Source organism: Perca flavescens, chromosome 21 (genome assembly GCF_004354835.1).
Source record: "Perca flavescens isolate YP-PL-M2 chromosome 21, PFLA_1.0, whole genome shotgun sequence".
In the NCBI taxonomy this organism is placed as follows: Eukaryota; Metazoa; Chordata; class Actinopteri; order Perciformes; family Percidae; genus Perca; species Perca flavescens.
Window position 1 is genome coordinate 31047189 of NC_041351.1, and position 21141 is coordinate 31068329.

The 21141-nt window shown below is 40.1% G+C and overlaps 1 protein-coding gene across 1 annotated transcript in view; it reads left to right on the forward strand.

Annotated features, from left to right (window-relative positions):
• Positions 1–21141, forward strand: part of LOC114548296 (RNA binding protein fox-1 homolog 3) — a 144816-nt gene that overhangs the window by 113703 nt on the left and 9972 nt on the right. The window contains exons 8-10 of the mRNA XM_028568150.1: positions 6014–6146; positions 8960–8999; positions 9208–9272. Of these exons, the coding sequence (XP_028423951.1) occupies positions 6014–6146; positions 8960–8999; positions 9208–9272 (238 nt within the window). The remainder of the gene's footprint in view (positions 1–6013; positions 6147–8959; positions 9000–9207; positions 9273–21141) is intronic.

Sequence of the window (21141 nt, forward strand, 5' to 3'; positions counted from 1 at the left end):
ATATCCTTATTACACTATGGGAAAACAATAGCCTATGCTGTTTTAAATAAAAGGCCAATGGTGGCCTCATTGATCAGTTCTGCCCGAGTTTCAATGAAATTACTATAAAAGCTGCATATTCTGATTGCAGTTGACGTGTAGATTGTTAAATAAAAAAAAATAAAAAAATGTCGGTTTAGTTTTTACTTGAATACTCAAGAATGTAAGAGCTTTATCTGATTAAAATAAATTATATATTGTATTAGCAATCCCTCCAACTCCGGATGACAGAGTGATCTTAATGGAAAACCATTTTTGTAAAATGCAACACAGTAATACAACAATGAAATGATTTATTTATATATTTCAATATTGATTGATCCAGGTTACTATAACGTGCTACCATGACAAGTAGCCAACGGTAATGCTTGGTGGCTAACGTTATGAGGTTACAACATTGTTCAACACACTAATAAAGTTATTTTCAGTATGATTGTTTTGACCACGGTTAACAGCACTGGGCTAACCCACGATTTAGTTCACCACATAATGTTAGCTCTACAAATGCTAATTTAGCCAGCTAGCACACACCGGTCTGTCTGCCTCACTCCCTGGTTGCTAAAATCCAGATGAGCATGGACAACAGCCCCATGGGGACTTATCCACAGTTAGCCCACAGCCAGCTAGAAGCCAGCCACTAATGTTTCAACAATCCGAACCCCAGCCAGTACAAACTCCAGTGTTGGGTGCTAATGACGCTATCAGCGTTTTAATGATCAGAGACTTTTTAAAATAGGGCCTGAACACGATGATAGGAGGGGGTGGGCATTGAGTGACTTTGGAGGCTGTCCACCAAATCAGAAGTTAGAAATGGTAGTAGTATTTCCTGCTATTTCTTCCATTGGCTAGACACATTTTCTTAACTTTTGATTGGGTGGGCAAGACAACGTGCAGGTAGGCCAAGGCGAGAAGTCGGAGATTCACTAATGTTAGACAACACACTTATAAAAAATACACATTCAAATAGTAATTTCAGCATTGGATTAGTATTGATTTTTTTACTGTTCAAATTTTATTCAACTTCCGGAATTCCTTCCGTACTGACTATGGATAAGTACCTCATACAACCCCCCTTCAAAATATCCGACCCATCTCTTAAGATGTGCATGTATGTGTGTATGCAGCCTTGGAGTGCACTCTGTGTAGTATTGTGTGCATGTGTGTATCAGTGGATGTTGTTTTTTGTTTGTTTTATGGGCTTGATGGATGTCAGGCAGAGCTGCTATGAATTATTTGTTATTAGCTTTAGCATGAACAAGCCATAGCTCATCATCAGATTGCAGTCATTTATGTCACACCACCAACTACATGCCCATGTACATATTATCATGCTCATTCAAACAAACATTGTGTCTCCTGGCACACACATGCACATAAAAAGAGGAATGAAAATATGAATGTCTGATATTAAGAAAAATGGCAAGGTGGGGGGCAACTTGGGTAAATTGATCTTTTGCTCAGAATACAATATATCACCAACGGATTGTGTGCTAGCTGTGTGGCATATTTATGCTGTCTGACTAGTTAGAGTAGGACAAGGCAGACACAGCAGAGGGCAGAGGAGCTCCATCACTTTACAGAGAGACAGACAGAGAGAGAGAGAGAGAAAGAGAGAGCGAGAGAGAGAGAGCGAGAGAGAGGTATCAGCTAGGTATCAGGCTAGGTATCAGTCAACAACACATGCTAGCAGATTACATTTTAAACAGATTATAATATTTTATTTAAAAGTGGTTTATTTATTAACACTATTAATATTAATACACTTTTTAGCCCTATAACTGCTGTTTTAATCAACATTTATTAATGAGATCTTAGCATGGTTTATATGTTTTTCTTTTTTTGGGGGACTTTTCCACCTTTAACTTTTGACAGGACAGCTAGGTGAGAAAGGGGGAAGACATGCAGGAAATCGTCACAGGTTGGACTCGAACCCTGAACCGCTGCGTCGAGGCATAAACCTCTCAGTATATGTGTACCTGCTCTACCCAGTCAGCCAACCTGGCCACTATATGTATTTCTTTTAATGTTTTCATTTTGGTCTTATTGCCAGGGAAGCTGGATTGCTTTGTTGTTTATTGATATTTTTAAAACTACAATGCTACATCTATCAACATTTATGTAGATGTTATCATGGTATTCATTTCTTTATTATAATATTATTTTGGTCTTATTACCGGTGAAATATTAGAGTAAGCTGTAAGACAGAACATTACGATATGGGCCAAGCTGGGCAAATGCGAAGCCCATATCTCGCAATGCAATGCGTGCATTCATATCAGAGAATCAGACAGAGATAAGCGGGTCTTTAACACCACTATCGCTTTAATGTACATACTTAATCAGTGGTTTTGTCACTAGCAACAACACATTGCTCAGCTTTGTTTGCTCCTATAGGCACCTTGGTGTTCATATGGACAACACCTTTGGCTGGAAGGCCCGTGTTCAAAGTGTGTGTTATCCTTTAGAGCAGACACTCACAGTGAATCAGAGGGTTTATGTTATACAAGGCTGCATTACAGAGCATATTCATATGTCAGAAAGCATGGCGATATCTAAAAACATCTGATTTAAAGCTTGCTTGTTAGGTGACATGTCATGAAGGTTGTGGAGGGGAATAGAAACCATTCTCTCCAGGCAAGCACAGAGAATGTGGTCTGAGTAGACAAGATGGTGGCACGCATGGATGCGGTGGCTCACGGCTCTCTGCTCCAGTGCTCTTTTTTTTTGTTTGTCCATCGGTTATGCAAATATCTGCTACACCCGCCAGAACCTTTTGGACATCGGTGACCAGCACCAGATAGCCATCTCTTTCATCACACACACCGCCCGGGTCCCTGTGAATTGTTGTCAGGTCTACGAGGCAGAAAAGACAGCGGAGAGAGAGGAATCAGAAATGTGGCTGCAGGGCCGGCGTCTTGCTAAGGCTAAGAAAACAACCTCACAAGCCACCTCTACCGAGCCTGTATCTCTCCGATGCCAGAGCCCTGATGCATAAAATGGACGACTTGGAATTACAAATCGCTATGTTGTGTTCTGGCTAACACCGAAACCTAGCTTCACCCAGGGATACCCGATGCTGCCTTCAGGTCAGGTGACAGTGCTCTGTACAGGGCTGCTCGAGCCAACCTGAAAAGTGGAATTAAGAGAGCCAAGGCGGACCATGAGAGGAGCATAGAGTCCCACCTGTCCAGCAACAATACACGGGAGGTGTGGAAGGGCATACAAGACATCACAAACTATAGAGGCTGTGATGCAACAACAGGTGACCTGAGTGCATCACTGGCAGAGGAGCTAAATTGCTTCTTTGCTTGCTTTGAGACATCACAACACCACCACTCATCTGCCCCAGCCCTGCCCCCACCCCCGCCTGGTTTCTGCACTACCCCAGCCCTGCCCCATCCCCACCTGGTTCCTGCACCACCCCACTCAATGTGAGGGAGCACGATAGCGGACGGGTGCTCCTGGCAGTGAACCCGAGGAAGGCTGCTGGCCCAGACGGAGTACCTGGCAAGGTGCTCAGGGCACGTGCTCACCAGCTTGCCCTCATCTTCACCAGAATCTTCAACCTCACCCTAGCCCAGGCAGTCATCCCGCCCTGCCTAAAATTAGCCACGATCATCCCAGTGCCGTAGAAGTCACAAGCCTAAATGATTACCGTTCTATGGCCCTCACCCCAGTAATCATGAAGTGCTTTGAGAGACTGGTTCTTCAACACATCAAGGACTATCTCCCCCCAGACCACGACCCCTATCAGTTTGCATATTTACAGTTTGAATTTTGTCACGCCACTTATATATCAGCTACCCCAAGGTCTTATGAAGCTAACAATTGTTTCCGATTTCAGTGTAATGCATTTTTGTGAATTTTAGGGTTCTCCTTAGGAGGAGCTGCTAGCTAGGCTATATGTCCCATTTAATCCTATGGGAAAAGAACGTTGCTACACTTTCGGCATAACTATCGTTTATTTACAGTTTGAATTTCATCACGACATGAATATCACAGCTCCCTAAGGTGTTAACATAGCTAACATGTCTGATTTTGGGTTTGTTAGTCCACTAACCCAGAAATGGTGACGTGGATGGGTATCGAGCATCGTGGGCTGCCAGCCGTAACGGAGCTCCATGTACCTCACAGCAGGCCGGTTTAGCCATCAATTTTCGTAAAACGGCCCATATTTGATCTCTACATAGTTGATTCCTGACATAAAAAAGTGTATTAAAGTGTAAGAATTTAGTGGTAAAACAGCAGATCAACAATTTCTGAGATCTGCCCGACCTATTCAGAAGACTAACTGACCTAAGATCAGTTAGTGGCCTATGTAAATTTTGGGGCGTTACAAAGATAGGAGTTGAGAAGTTGACGTCAACTTTTAGCTTTGTTGAGATTCGCCCGTTTTCAGAGGCAGTTTCAAATTGTGAGATTTGCAGAGGAAAGAGGTGTCAATGGGATTTTGAGATTCTATGTATGTCCTATTTACCCACCAAACTGTTGTTATTCAACAATGACAGGGTAAAATCGGTTTTGCATTCTATCACCCCTTTAACGTCAGAGGTCCTTGACCATGCGTCAGACATTTGACGAGTAGGGAGTGAGACTGTGTTGACCACTTAGCTTCTTAATCAACACATCATCAAAGTATTTTTATTTTTAGGAAATATATTTATCTATGTCTTTAAGTCAGAATGAACAGCTGTCCCAAAAGGTGATTTTGTCAAAATTTTATATTATAGTGGAACTTGGAGTGTCTAGTTTAAACATTGTGATGGCATGAACTGTGCCAACATACCATCATACAGTTTATTACCTGAAGTAAAAGTTGCCTGTGAGAGTTTGTATTTAAAAGCCTCTAGGCTAGAGTTTTATATATATAAAATACATAATTTGATATTCATATTAGTTTGAGGAGGAGGGCAGATAGAAGGGACTCTTAGTTAAAATTTAAACTGAATCCAAGCAACAGATGAAAGATACATGAGTGGATTTATTCTGCACTTTTTGCCCAAGGATTTGAGTCAATATTTTGATCAATTTCAACACATTTTGGTGAATAAAATAGTTTTGTTACGACCATCCATTTCATGAAGGGGACATTTGGAGGAGTTGTGGCTGTAGTAACTTGAAAATTCAAATTTCGCCCCTGAATGCACAACATATGAAAATAACTTTTAATCTGTTTTGCAAAACCAGTTTGGGCTCATTCACCAATTTAATTCTAAACAGCACAGAAAACAACTCGGAAGTCTTATAATTTAGTAATCCATCACAGTGATGGATTATACACCATCATTGTAAACTGTTACATTTTGCATAATTGCAATATTAGGTCATCTTATTTTGAATACATACAGAAGACAATGAGACTTTCCATTCCCTGCTTCTCTCATTTCTGCACCTCACTCACTAAAATACCATTTTTAATCAATAAACATTCTTTGTAGGGATGTTAGTACCCCTCTGTTAAGAACATCCCAGTCGGGGCGGCCTCTAGCTCACCCAGTAAGAGCGTTTGTCTCATGTTGGCTGAGTCCTGCAGCGGCACAGCTTCGAATCCAACCTGCTGCCCATTGCTGTGTGTCATCCCTCATCTCTCTCTCTCCCACTTTCATGTCTATCCACTGTCACTACATAATAAAGGGAAAAGCCCCAAAAAAAAGAATAGTTATAGCCTTTAGATTCACATAAACCCAGATTATACGGTTTTAAAATACACCCTTTCAGAATATTTATCTTGAAGAAGAAAGAAAGAGAAACAAATTAAATGTAGTGCTGGAAAACAATCTATAGTGATGTGACTCAGCATTGCAATGCAGGTATGATGATGATGATGCAGGGTTGACAATAGGAAAACTATGGTGCCAACAGCAGCCATATCCCTTAAATGTTTCAGAGTGATTTTTTGCAAAGTAAAATATGAAACTTAGTGTCATTGTGCCTCTTCCTACCTTCTCTCTCTGTCTGGATGTCTCACTCTCAGTGACAGGGTTTCCATACCCCAGTACAGGAGCAGCTGTGGCCTATAGAGGGGGCCATTTGAGAGGGAGGGGACGCGCCGTCTATAACACGTTCCGTGCTGCACCTCCTCCTCCACCCATCCCTGCCTATGGAGCGTGAGTGCCTGATCACACACACATACACACACACAACCAACTGAAACAAACACACATAATCAAAGAAACACTGTATTACACGTCTCCAAGACTAAAATCACACAATTGCACAACTGGAATTTACAGCATTACTGAAAGACATAAGCTAACACACACACACAAAATATATATACATACTCACACATACACACATGCAGTAACAGAAGAATGGCGAGGGGAAAACAAAAAGGCTGCCTTCTAATAGTGCAGAAAATTGCTCTTTGATTCGAGAATGGCCAAATTTGTCTTCTTTTTTCAGATGTCATTCTTTATTCGGCTGTAAATGGACTGCTATGACCTGCCCTGCACACTCCAATAGAGCTGCTCCAGAGAGAGAGCGAGAGACCTAGTGAACGTCAAGGCAGATACATGGAGTGAGAGAGAAAAAGCATAGATGTCTGAGAGTGTGTGTTAGGGTTGAAATAAAAAAGAATGAGAAGAATATAAATGCAGATTGAGACAAAGAAAAGTAAAGAGTAAAGGCAGAAGGTCTAGAGAAGAGAATAATGAATTGTGCAGTTGACCACATGGAACTACTGAATTAATAATTTACTGTATGGTAGTAATACAAATGTATTAACAAAAAATAGTTTTATTTTGAAAATGAAATGCATCAAAAATGAAAGAAAATACATTGTTTTGCTTGGTTTGGATGTAGAATTTGCAATAAGTCACACTTATTTGTGGATAACTATCTGTTAATAGCTAATTATGAGTTTCTGGTATAATCATTAGGGAAAATGCATGGTTTCTGCATCCCTGTTTCCTCATGATGCAAATGTAAATCAACTGCTCCTGTCCACAAGCGTCCACTTGGACATTGGTGTGAACAATCACACAACACCCAAATTCAATGTTTGTTTATGCTCACTCAAGGTAGCATGGCAAGGGCCTCTGCATGGTGCATAAGCTACAAGAGCGCACAAGGACTTTCAAGGTTGACATATTGTCTTTGACAGTATATTCCAAAATGCCAGGCAGCAGTACAGACAAAATATCATGTTGTGTTGTAGCGTGAACACAAAACATGGCGGTGTGCATCATACAAGTCCTCAATTCTGAGTTTGACTGTGGAAAGAAAAGTGACACAAGTGTAGATAGTTTTTCTGTACAGTACATCAAGACACTTGCTCATACCATAGACTGTGAAAATAATAGACGTAGCTTCAGTGACGTGACCTATTGGTTTGTGGACTGTCGTTTTGAAACTAGCATCAGCTAAATCACCTAATGTTTAGGTGAGTCAGTGGTTGTTGTGTTTCAGTAGAACAGACTTTCACTTGACTTTAGTTAAACGTATGATATGTAATTTTCTTTTTCAAAACAATGGATGTAAACACAGACTTTTGATGACGTCGTAAAGTTGTGTGGGATCATAGGAGTTGTTGTCTTCAAAAAAACGGCCCTGGCTTTTTAGACCACATCAACCCCACCCAACATTAAAGGTGCCCTGCCATACGTATTTCATTACTTTGTGGTGATGTCTGAAGTTCTACCAAGGACTCTGTAACATTTTTTGTGGAAAAAAGTCCTTGGCTACCTTGTTTCAAGCCATTCTAGTTTGGTATAGAAAGCCAGCAGGAAGACTCAGCTTGATTTCTGCAAGTTCTCATTGATATTCAACAAGCTAAGCTGTTTGAATCTGATTGGCTAACAGCTAGCCAATGAGAGCCTGGCTGTCAGCATCCTTTACCCAGCACAACTGGACGAGCTCATGAATAGTAATGAGCTCATGCAACATGATGTCAGACTGACCAGTTTTTGTGATTGGCCTGATTCATTTGCTTATTTCTGTTCAGTGGCTAGAGCTGTGTTCATTTTCACATTCACCACATAACACAAACACATATGGACCTAACATATTTAAAAAAAATACAAGGAAAAACGGTTTTGTATGGCAGGGCACCTTTAAGATAAAATGCAATAAAAACATACAAACTGAACAGAATGCAGAAATTCAGAACACATATTAAAACGACACGCACTACTATCGCTACCATCGTTGACACATGCTGACAACAATTTAACATCTGAGAGCGTCAGAAGATCGCTAGGTGCTACGACACAAATACAGAGGCTTGACGTTAAAGCACAGTACATAATACAACAGCTCCACCAAACATGGGAAGAGCAATGCACAGCCATAGTGCATATTATAAGAGTTTCACTAAAATATGAATATTTTAATAAATAAATAAATGTGTCTTACCATGTAGTTAACAAGCTACAAAGGAGTTTGCTTTTCTCTGCAACCTTGTCAATCACATTGTCCAGGTTCATAAGGATCTTTTTTACTGAAGCAGTGCAAATGATCAAGGGACTATGTTCTAAAATATTTCTGTCCTAGTTTAAGTGTGTTTTAATGAAGTTTTTTTAATGTGTTGGGTGTGCATTTATGCTATCTGGGTTTTAGTGGGGGTGTATACACTTTTGACATTGTAAGATTTACAATTAATCTCTGATCATCTGGTCTTTCCTGTGTTTTGATGGAGGTTAGAGGAACTAGAGGTGTCAAAGTTTATATACGTCCTTTGATAAACTTGTCATTGATTTAAATTTCCAATTTCTCTGGGTTTGAACATTGTTGGAAACATTTGGTATAATGTGAGTACACAAATTCAACAAAATATATAACATAGGTATAGTCGTTTTTAGACATTTTTATGCAGAAATATTATAGCTTTAATAAATTATTAACTAAAACACCATACCTCTGTAGTTTTACTTCAACCTACAAAAAAAAAAAACTTATGTTTGACATCTTCTGTCAACAGTGTGGTCTACCAGGATGGCTTTTATGGAGCAGAAATATATGTAAGTCAAAATATATTCACATTCATTTTTATTTATTCTTTATGAAGTTATTCACTATGATCAAACAAGAAAATAATTTGGTACCAAATGTCTTGAGCATTTGATCCAATGCTTTACCTGAAGTCAGTTGTTGTATTTGCACCTTCATTTTGGTGGACCTTGTGCTCCTAACTTTGACGTGGTATTGAATTCCTCTTTCTCTCTTCAGGGAGGGTATGCAGCTTACAGATATGCCCAGCCAGCTGGTACTGCTGCAGCTGCATACAGTGACAGGTATGTTGGCTGCCTTTTTCCTTCTGCGGATCACTTAAAGGTATTCTGGTTGCATTAGTTTCATGTAAATAATCATGATTATTTTTTCATCCAACATTTCCCAAACTCTTTCTGTGTATCCCTCAGTCCCTCCAGGATTTCGCGATGCCGCGATCGCAACAATTCAAACGAAATTAAACCAATCACCATGAATTCGGTGAGACTCGCAAATCTGACCAATAACCGGAGATTCCCACGACTTCAACCAATCACAGCAGTCCCACGTGCCAGACTTTGCATCAGTATGTGACTCTGAGAGCCACTGACCAAGCAGGAGTGAGAACGGGTTGACGTAACACACGTACGTTGCTAAATTAATTTCCTTGTTTCTGATATGAAGACGAGGCGTGTGTGACTCGAACATCTCACATTTAACCAATAGTACAGCAGATTGGTAAAAAAAACGTTCACTTTGCTCTACAAGCATGAATTTTGGCACAGATACTCTCATTTTTCAAGATGGCCACCGAATATTAATTATTATTCTTATATAATTGCTATTCAATGCTTATTATATCAATTATTCAAACAGTGATCCAAGCATAACATTTGATAAATACTCTCTAAAGGACATGTCAATGGAAAAAAGATGCTTGTCCCTCAAAAATTCAAGATGGCCACCATTTTTAAAGATGGCTATCGAATATTAATTATTTTAATTGTTCAAATGGTGATGCAAGCATAAAATTAGGCGGAAATACTCTTTAAGGAACACTCAAGGTATGTGCCACTCAAAAATTCAGGATGGCGACCATTTTCAAGATGGACACCATTTCTGTCAAATAGTCATAATGTCTGCTTTGTCTGCCTCCTCTCCTTTGACCTTTCCCGCTTAGTTCAATTTGCCAGGGATATAAAATCCCTGCCGGCATAGCTCTCAGGTTCATTGGAGTACACAAGCCTCTCCACCATGGCAAGGTGCTGTCCACAGAGAGGAATGGCCACTGTTAGAAAAAGGAAGTGGCCAGTAAAAATTCAGGATGGAAACCATTTTTCAAGATGGCTGCCATTCCTGTCCTATGTTCATGGCCACTGTTTCCAAATAGTGATACAGAAAATATGCCACAAATACTCTGTTAAGGCCACTTTTTTGGAAAAATTGGATGGCCGAGAAAAAGGATATCGCAAAAAATTCAAGACTCTTTTTTCAAGGTGGGTGTTGCTTTAATAGTGTACTCTGTTGGGACTGAGTTAAAAGAAAGGATTGAAAAAAAAACATAAGTTCTATTCACATTTTTACCAGCTCAAAGGCCTTGTTGTTAGAGTGTCCAACCTGAGATTGAGAGGTTGTGCCCTGCCGAGTCATAATAAAGACTGTTAAAAATGGTAGCCAATGCCTCCCTGCTTGGCATCTGGGCATGAAGTAACTTTGTGTTGTTGAAACGAAGTCGACAATTGTAGTTTCTTCTCAAAGTAGCTTCTATACCACCACCTTCATCCAGTTGTTCCAGGTCCAGGGTCATTGGCATTTTGTTGATCTTGTGAAAGAGGGGAATGTTGGTGCCAATCATTTTATAGCCATCATGTTGACAAACATGATAGGTAGGTGGTGATTGGAGGGGTGCCTTTGTGTCTTTCTCACAAAGACAACCTTTCATCCAATCTGTTGGCCTCTTGGCTGACATGGGATTTTCATTTGCCATTTTGGGGGTTTGTTGTCTGATTAAGGCCAAGGGGTTATCCTTTTACCACCTCAATCATAGACATAGTACACATTCAGGTATGGGATAAAACTAGGTTTGGGTCACCTACACCTAGCCCGATCATTCATCCCGTACCATTTAAGTCCTGTGTGATCTGTACACCTTCCAGGTAAGCATACATGAACAAGTCATGTATTGCCCCACTTACCCTTGGCTCGGCTCTCCTGCGCGGCACAACCTGTCAATTCAGGTGCGGCTATCTAACTACATCTATTACTAGCTAATTGATGAGGGGCTGATAGACAGCATTTGGGACACTAAACTTAGCTATACAAATACTACTAGTCAAGAACTACAGTGTAAGTACAACTAGATCAGCTGACACTGAACCCCATGCTGAGTTCCACAGCAGTGAAGTCACCAGTGTGCCCTGGTTGTGTAATGACATTCACTCTATTAAACAAAACCTTCCTTAACACATTAAATTGAGCTCTGACAGAAATGGTGGCCATCTTGAAAATGGTCACCATCTTGAATTTTTGAGTGGCACACACCTTTTTTCCATGAGAATTGTTTGTTGAAGAATATTTGTACCAAATTTGATGATAGCATCACCATTTGAAAAATTGATGTAAGGATTCAAGAGAAATGGCGGCCATCTTGAAAAATGGTTGCTATCTTGAATTTTTGAGGGACAAGCACCGTTTTCCAAAAAGACATTAAGAGAGTATTTTCACAAAATTGTATGCCTACATCACTGTCTGAACGATTGACATAATGATCATTTGACAGAAATAGCGGCCATCTTGAAAAAATGGCCACCATATTGAATTTTTGGGTGGCTAACACCTTTTTCCCAAAAAGTGACCCTTAAAGAGTATCTGTGCCAAATGTCATGCTTGTATACCAATTTGAACGATTCTCTTGAAATATGCCATTAATCTGCTGCACTACAACAAAATGTACAGCGAAAGACCGTGCAAAACTTGTTGCTGAAAACGGCTGCTGTTTCAATACTGTCGGCTCTCTGCAGCGGGTGGGGCTGCTCAGTTCCCCCTGCGACTGACACACACACAGAAACACACACGGTGGATGCAGGAAAAAACTGAGATGAGACGTACACCCTGACCTAAATTGAGGACAGCTGCGCTCGTTATTGTAAGTGCAATGATAAGTTAAAGTCCAATAAGTACTTTATCAAACCGTATGAATGTGTGTGTGTCCCAGGCCAGGATAGGAAATTAACTAACAATGTAATGATCAACAAGCCACTGATAGATATGTTCAAATTTGATTAATTCAATAAATTATAATTTTTTGTCTTAAGTCCACCAGCCATTTTCATATTTTACCAACATTTACATCATCCTGAGCCTTTCTCACAACTTCATTGCAACAAAAAAAGAAAAGACATTGCAACTTTTATTGCAATTTTTTACAAAAGCTCCACCAAAATTAGTAATTTTGGGCCACAACAATCTCAAAAAAAGGGCCGCCGAATCCTGGAGGGACTAATCCCTTACCTACCTTGAAACCTTACCGGAAATGTGCACGGATGGACGGTGTCTTATTTTTAAAAAAAAAGTTCCATCTCAACTCACTAAAAGAAGTAAAAGCCAACACTGAATGTGATGACTTCATGTAGATTGCTTGTGGTACAGGAGATACTGAACTTTCTCACAGTTTTAAGGATAATAGCAGCAGCATTGTTTCATTGTGTTTTTTTTATATATAATTTGATCTAATAAAAGAAGGTAGGAAATACATAATAGAGGCTATATAATAGAGGCCAAAGGATTGAGCATTAAGCAAAACTCCACACGTCATGTTGGTATGTTCCAAAACATAGTTGTCCAACCCAGTTTTCCAGTCTAGTACTATTGTATTGCCAACTGTGTTAAAAGCAGTACTAAGAGCCCAGTGGCAAAAATTAATTGAACTTAGCATTTCAACTCCTCATAAGCAGTGCACAATGTTCTGAACTTTTTGATAGTGTTGAATTACTATTCCAAAGATCCTTCTTTTACAATTAACAGCAGGCACTTTGATAGAAATTTGATATATACTAAACACTTAAAAATATTACTTCAGCTGTTTTTGCAAAATATTTTCTGCACATAAACATGATTTACTTTACGGAGTGTCTATTTGCACCCCCGGTACGAATAGCCTCGGCCACACAGCTGAGCTATTCACACCCTGTGACGTAACAACAAAAACACGTTGCTCACGTGCACCGAAATCATGGCCGACGTTCATCTTCCATGACTGCAGAAACTGGCATATTAGGAAGGTTTTGTCTCTAAAGTTTATAACAATTGAATTTCTAGCGGAAAATGGATACTACAGTTGCGCTTTCTGTCTTCAGTGAAAGCATACAACTGTTAGTTTGTTATTTAGTACCTATATTTTGTATACAGCATGGTTACCTAGCAACTGAGGCTTGAAGACACCAATGGTAAACAGTTGTACAACATTCTGTAAGAACTGCTAGGTGAGTGGTTAGAGCACTGATCTGTGGTCTAGGAGTCTGGAGTTCAATTCCCTGGTGAGGAAAGCTGTTTTTTTTCATTTTGGATTAGATCATTTGCATGCAATTGCGCAAGTCAGGGCCCGCAAACGCGACATTTGTTTTGCAGGTTGGTAGGGGAACACTCATGAATATGCCTGCTCTGGTTGGGTTGGTTAGGTTTAGGCAAGAGGAGTGGGATTGGTTATGATTGATTATGGTTAGGGTAAGAATGTCAGGGCGATAATATTCCAAAAAGGTGTGATACATGAGTAGTATGGATAACTGTGTGTAAATATATGCCAAGGTACTGTAAATGCACAGGGGTGCAAATAGCATACATTGATATTTGTACCAGATGGGGTATTAATAGAACACACTGCTGTGTGCACCGGCGGGGTACGAATAGCATTCATTTCTAATTGCACCAGGGTACGAATAGCTCTTCTAATTGCACCAGGGTACGAAAAGCATACACTGCTAATTGTACCAGGGGTGCAAATAGCCTCACCCTTTAGTTTACCATTGACTAAAACCCTGGTAATATTTCCCTTTGAAAACCTTTGAAAACAGGAACACGGAAAAATACAACTAAACCCAGGACGGAACACTTCACTGACGACGAATGACGACAAACGCATGTAAACAAGGGTGAAACAAGGGACAGGTGACAAAAGGGCTGGGGAACAGGTGAAAGTCATCAGGGCAGAGCAGCCAATCTCAAAGGAGGGAAAACAAAAGACAGGAACAAAAACAAGACATAACATGGGAGAAACAGGGAGACTACAAAATAAAACAGGAAACTAAGCATGAAACAAACAGGAAAAACACAGAAGACAGAAAACATGAGACGTGAAACAACAAGGAAACAGAACAAATAAACACAATAAAATAGGAAAAATCTACAACAGAAACCCATAATCGTGACAAAATGTACAGATAGTCTCACTAAAATGTTGCATTTGTAAGCTACTTAACACTATGTTCAATTATGTATAACTGTTACTGCCATGCTGTTAGTTTACCCTTTTGGGAGTCGTATTTTAAACCCAGCATGGACATATAGTTGGTTAACATTTTTTTCTTTCTGATATGATTATTTTGGAAAGCCAAGTGATTATACTGATCTAAAAATAAGTATCTATTGCTCTTTATTACTTGTCACTTTTGTAAATTTACAACAACATCATGTAGGAATGATGACTGAATTTTTCCAGTGATATGATTGGTGGACGAGTTGTTGACAAGTTTTGATAAAATCTTCTAAATTTGACCTAGAGGCAGGAAAAAGCAGTTTGATCCACTCCATTTTTCAATTGTCATTACCCTTGCACCTCCCTGTCACCCCCTCACCTCTGATCCCTGAACCTCTGCGGCCTAGTAAAGTACCTCCTCTACCCCTCCCCCTGCCCAGAACTGCTCCGCTCCTCCTTGTTCAGCTATATTCAGGGAGCCTGCAGTCTGCCAGGCATTCCTCTAGATAAAAAGTGATATGTGTTATATAGAAAAATGTGTGTACTATGTGTGTGTGTGTGTGTGAGTGTGAGAGTGTGTGTGTGTGTGTGTGTGTGTGTGTGTGTGTGTGTGTGTGTGCACCTGCTGCTACTGCTGTCTAGGTGTGTGTGTATCAAGGTACTTGGGGAGCTAATCTTAGGGAGATTGAGCATGTCAGGCCCGATAAGAAACAGCCACAGCAGGAGCCTGTAGGCCGCCGATAATGTAAGATTTATCAGAGGCAAGGAGCGAGCGGTGTGCTCGGGAGGATTATGAATACAGCAGAGAAGACAAGGCAGGTGAGGAGACACATCTCTCCCCACAAGACTTAGTTCATTCCCTTTCTTTTTCTCCTCTCACACATTCCCTCTTTCTCACTTTCACTGTTTCATTTGTTCTCCCTCTGTGGCTGATGTGTAGTATATTCCTCTCCACTCTCTCCCCATTTCATCTCTAATACTGTGCCTCTCTCATTCTACTTTTAAGCTCTCCTGATTTAAAAGGAAGCCTAGGCAGTGAGGTGCAATGGAGCAGAGGCTGGGGTTGGTGGAGGAGTTTTATTTATTGTCCGGTAAGAGAGGCCTTACATAGAGTGGATTGGCTGGGGATTTAAAGACTGCCTCTATTCTGTCTCTCTAGAGTATGCGCACATGGACACACACACACACACACACACACACACCCACACACACCACTGTCTACACTTGAGACCAGGTAACAGGAAGCAAAAGGTAATCAGGGCTGACCATCAAATTCACCTTCTTCCATCATTTCTCAAATACCACTGACAACCCTTTAACATGCACACACCCCTGGAGACATTATAGTTTTAGGGTTTCAGTTGTATATATACTTGGATATTTTTACAAAAGGGCATTCATTTCTTTCTTTTTTAAGATATTTTCTCTGGCATTTTTGCTTTATTGGATAGTCATATATATGGACAATGAAAATACATATAGTTACTTGAGTTCCATTTATGGCTGACCTATGGCTATGTATCCTGCATCAAATTAGTTATTCCTATGTTTTCTGTAGTGATGTCCAAATTAAGCTTTGTGAAGCATTTTCTTTATTTTCTGAGCCCAATAGATTACGCTCTCCGTTCAACAAAGGGTTGAAAGCACACTGCATTGTCATTCGTTTAGCCCTTTTCTTTAATAATAATAATACATAAGTTTTATATAGCACTTTACATGGAACTCAAAGACGCTTTACAAACAAAAGAAAGAAAGAAAGAAACAAACAAACAGAATGAGTGATTATTGTAAATTATGGATAGGCCAATTGAAAGAAATTAGTTTTTTATAGGTGTTCAGTGAGTCCGAGTTTCTGATGTGGATAGGGAGTGAGTTCCAGAGGGTGGGGGCAGCTATTGCAAAGGCTCGGTCCCCCAAAGTTCGGTGGGTTGATTTGGTGATGGGTTGGAGGAGGTTTAAGTCAGCTGAGTGAAGGCATCTGGAGGGGCGATGGTGCTGTAAGAGGTCTGTGAGGTATGGAGGGGCCAGATTATTGAGAGCTTTGTAGGTGGTGAGAAGAACTTTGTAATGGATGCGCTGTTGTACAGGGAGCCAGTGAAGCTGTTGAAGGACAGGGGTGATGTGTTGTCTTGAACCGGTGTGGGTGAGGAGGCGAGCAGCAGTTTTGAATGCATTGCAGTTTTTGTAAAACAGATGAAGGGAGACCATATAGGAGGCTGTTGCAGTAGTCAAGTCTTGATGTAATAAATGCATGGATGACAGTTTCAGCAGCAGATATCGAGAGGGTGGGGCGAAGACGAGCAATGTTACGTAGGTGGAAAAAGGCAGTTTTGGTGATATGACGGATATGGGGCTTAAAAGTGAGTGTGGGGTCAAAAATGAAACCAAGATTTCGGATCTGGAGTGAGGTGTTGACTGTATGTCCAGCGATGGAGAGAGAGAAATTTTGGGAGGAGGCGAGTAGTGATTTTGGACCAATGATGATGATTTCAGATTTGTTGTAGTTGAGTTTAAGGAATTTATCCAGGTTTTTATTGCAGAGAGGCATTTTGTGATGGTTGATACTGTGGCAGGAGTGATGGATCTAGTGCTGAGGTATAGTTGTGTGTCATCTGCGTAACTGTGGAATTTGAGTCCATGATAACCATGGACATTTAAACCAAGAGTGCCATCTAGTTGGGACAACAAATACAACTAATGCTTCAAGAAGCTTTATTTAAACATCATTAGTTTTCTGTGTCTGTTTAAAAAAATCTGGAATCTACCCTGAATCTGTGTATATAAAACATGTTATGCTACTTGCTATAGATGAGACCAGTATTGACTAAAATTCAAAGGCAGTGAAAAATTGCAAACATGAGATGTTTTTGACATTGGGTTAGGGATACGATTGCATTATCTGAAAGAAACTGGACTGATGAGGAGACTTGTGTGTGCCTCTCGCAGTTGTTTGTTTCCTTTCCTCACTCTCATTTTCAAGCTGAACAGCCAATCGGATGAATTGGCACTTCGGCCAACAGCCGCCGACACTGGCCAAAAAAAAGCCAGACGAAGGCTGACGCGTGGCGACAGTGCGGGACAGACCACACAAACTAGGGCAACGGTCGCTCACTGTTGGCCCAACTTGGACTCAACAGCCTTGATGGGTCATGGCTGTAGCAAGTGCCATGCAGCCCCCTCCAGGCGCAGACAGACATCACCTGAAGACTGAAAATAAAACTTGAACTCATAGAACACACAAAACTGATCTTGTTATCGCCTGCCGAGGCTACAATTGTTGCCTGCTGAGGCACAATTGCTGAGACTACAGTTTTTGCCTGCTAAGGCAACAGTTATTGCCTGCCGATGCATGGTTGTTGACTCCTGACACACCAATTGTAGCCCGCTGAGTTGCAATTTACAATTTGCATTATTTTTGTAATGTGACTGTTGGATGGTACACTACATTTCTGAGGCGTTTATGGTCCTCTTGGCTTTCCATAACTTACTGGAGCACACCCCTTCAATTGTACTATTCTACTCTTCTTGTTTTGTATCTATACCATGAAAGGTTTAACTGTGTGTATGCTGATTTAGCAGCAGCAGTATTGTTATCCAATTCTTTCGTACAATGTTTGGTTGCCTACTACTTCTGCATACTGCATACTTTCAGCTACAAAAAACATTCAAATATCAATATGTTCAGCTCTTTAAGGACATGTGTGATGGTATTCAACTTTTTTTTAAATATTAAGCAATTGCACCCAGTGCAATCGACTTTGTACACCGAGGCATGTATCAATCCTATTTTGCACCCGACGCACAGCGGTCCTTTCCCTCCACAGACTCACATCGGTAAATTAGGGAATGAACTTGTGCTCCCGGGGGCAGTTCAGCAAAAAGAGGAGTTTGTAAGTAAGAGTTTGAAGTGATGTTAATCTTATAAGTGCTGTCGTTTACTCTATTGCTGGTTTCGCAGGATTGTTTTCCCCCAGAAAGGGGTGTGGCGATAAGAGCCTCCCTTGGATGACGTGTTGCCGGTCTAGACCAATTGTGTGCATTGTAACTCATCCCACATGACGCTAATCAGCAAATCAAATCAGTCATTCAGAGCAGTGCTGCAAGTGGGCTTGTGTGTGAAAGAAAAAAAAAACACACATAGCCGTAGCCAGGCGAGAAGAGGCGGAGACAAAAGGGTCAAGTGAGTGAGAGTGGGACATGGCTTGCTCAAAAATGAGACAAATTGACAGGAAAAACAGAGTTTTTAATCCAGAACGGACCGACTCTTATATGTTCATACTTGCACTGGGAGTTCAAAACTGGTTTGCCTCATATGCTCTGAGACCGTTGCGTGAATGTGAAGTGCCACTATGGGACAAAGCACAAATCTTTTGAACAATCATACCCACTCAAATCCTTTTCTAATCTTGTCTATTTACAGCAATGTGCTCATTTAGGCAATAGAACTTTAGTTTTTTAATTATCTGCCTTAGAGCAAGAAGAGAGTCTGTCAGCCTTTGCATTGGTGATACTGTTATTTCATGTCATAATGTCTAGACCAAAAGCTTGATTGTGGAGACAATTGAAATGGTAATTGTGTCATTGTTTAACTTTATCCACACAAATTATATATCAATACATTCGCAAAGGCCTTCTGGTGCTCACAGTGCGGTCTTTTCACTGATGCCACCTATAGTTTAGGTTTTTTGATCCTCAGTTTCCCCCAATGGCAGAGCAGTCAGACACACTGGTGATTTGGTCATTAGCTAATAAGCATGATCAAAGCATTCTCCTCTCAATATAAACAAGGCAACTGATTAGACAAACAGCTGGTGCAGTTCTACTTAACCATGACACTGCATATTGTGTATTTGTATGTGTGTTTGTGTATTTGTAAGTATTAAAATAATAATTATTCATTCATTAGTAATAATAATAATAATAATTGCACAGAAGACCAGAAGCCTACTTTCTGCTCATGGCAAAACAAAGCTGTTTGTCACAAAAAGAAAGAAGTAGGTTTTCAGTCTCAATGTGTTTAGCTCTCAGTACGTTTGTCGCTTCTAACTGAATCTCTGTGGTTTGAAGTTTAGTTTCTATATTATATCTGCTTTATTTTATGTTTCATGTTTTCTTATAGGAGTCGTGTTAAGTTACTGCTGATGAAGACTGGCTGTCTGGCTGCTTATAAAAGCTCTAAAATAACGGGACTTTTATTGTGGAGAAATGTTTAGTAAATGAAACTGTTTTACACTTGCTGCTTTGCCTGCTCAGGCTCACATGACGAGCTGTTGTCGAACAGTGCTCTGAAGATCAGAATCAGAATCAGCTTTATTGTCCAGGTTTGCGTAGACAAACAAGGAATTTGACTCCGGTAATCTTTGCTCTCAAAGTACAACACTTGACATATTAAGAATAAAAACAGAGATGACGGTAAGAATTTAAAAAATAGTGTACAGTATAACAATACAAGAATTTACAATTTTACAAAAAATATACAAAAGACAGGGAAGGAATATTGGTCAACATACTGAGATTTTAGGATTTAAATATGAGTACAGTGCAAGGCAGATCAGTGTAATGGTAATATATTAATAACAATATTGTAATTGTAGGATTGAAATAGACATGAGGTAGATGAGCAGAACAGTGTTGATTGACTTTGTTCAGTGTGAGGGTGGGGGCTATTTCTGAGTGTTCAACAGAGTGCTTGGGGAAAGAACCTGTCTCTGTATCAAAACAAAAGATGCAACAGTAGTAGAGGGGAGGAGGACAGAGGGCAGTGAAGACGATGGCATTGAAAGGGGTATGGGAAATCATCAGAGAAATGTACTAGCTCTCTCCAAAATGATGTTCTTCTTTCTTTTACCTTCCTGATCTGTGTCCCCTGCTTCATGCTCTTCTAAATATTTTTAGTCTTTACAAACCTATATTTGCTTTTTATTTCTGTCTCTGTTACCCCACCCTAAAGGAGGAAATCATTTTACTCTTTGTTTTTAATCTTATTTCTCCCTGCCTTCAACCATCTACTATTCTTATCACTCTGCCCTTTTCTTTTCTTATCTTTTTCCCTCTCTGGCTGATACTTTTATCACAATCTCTCCCCATCATCTAGAAGATAAAACACTTGTCCCCTTTTTCTCATGAATTAAAACAGGTAAAACAAATCATTGCAATCACACACCTTTAGAATGTACATTTATAGGGAGACATTGATTGCATCTTCATCCCATATGCCTGTTGTTAGCGTGAGTGAGAGGAGGAAATGATTATAGATCTCTCCTTCGGACCCCAGTTAAAATCGACGACCCAATACCTAATGCGTCTCATGCATACTCATTGTGCTTGGTTGGCACTCCCTATCCATTATCAAACCTATTCAATCAAAGCCAACATGCACAAGGTTTATGTCTGGTGGTTGGAGTTGGGGAAGAGGGAAACAATTAATTGAGTATTTCCCAACTGATAAAATATCCCCTTTGATCTGAAATGCTTCCAAGAATCCATATAATTTTATGTTTGGGGAATAAGTCAAAATGTCATTCTGATCATGAATCTACTGCCTCATATACAAAACTTCCTGCAGAGCTACCTAGCTGTCCTAACCTGTTAGAGTTCCTGGCTGGTGGTAAATACAGGATAACCATGGGAAGAGAGGAAAATATAATTTATTTAGAAAATAACAATGAGCTTGTTTAAATAATAGCATTAAAACTAATTTAGTT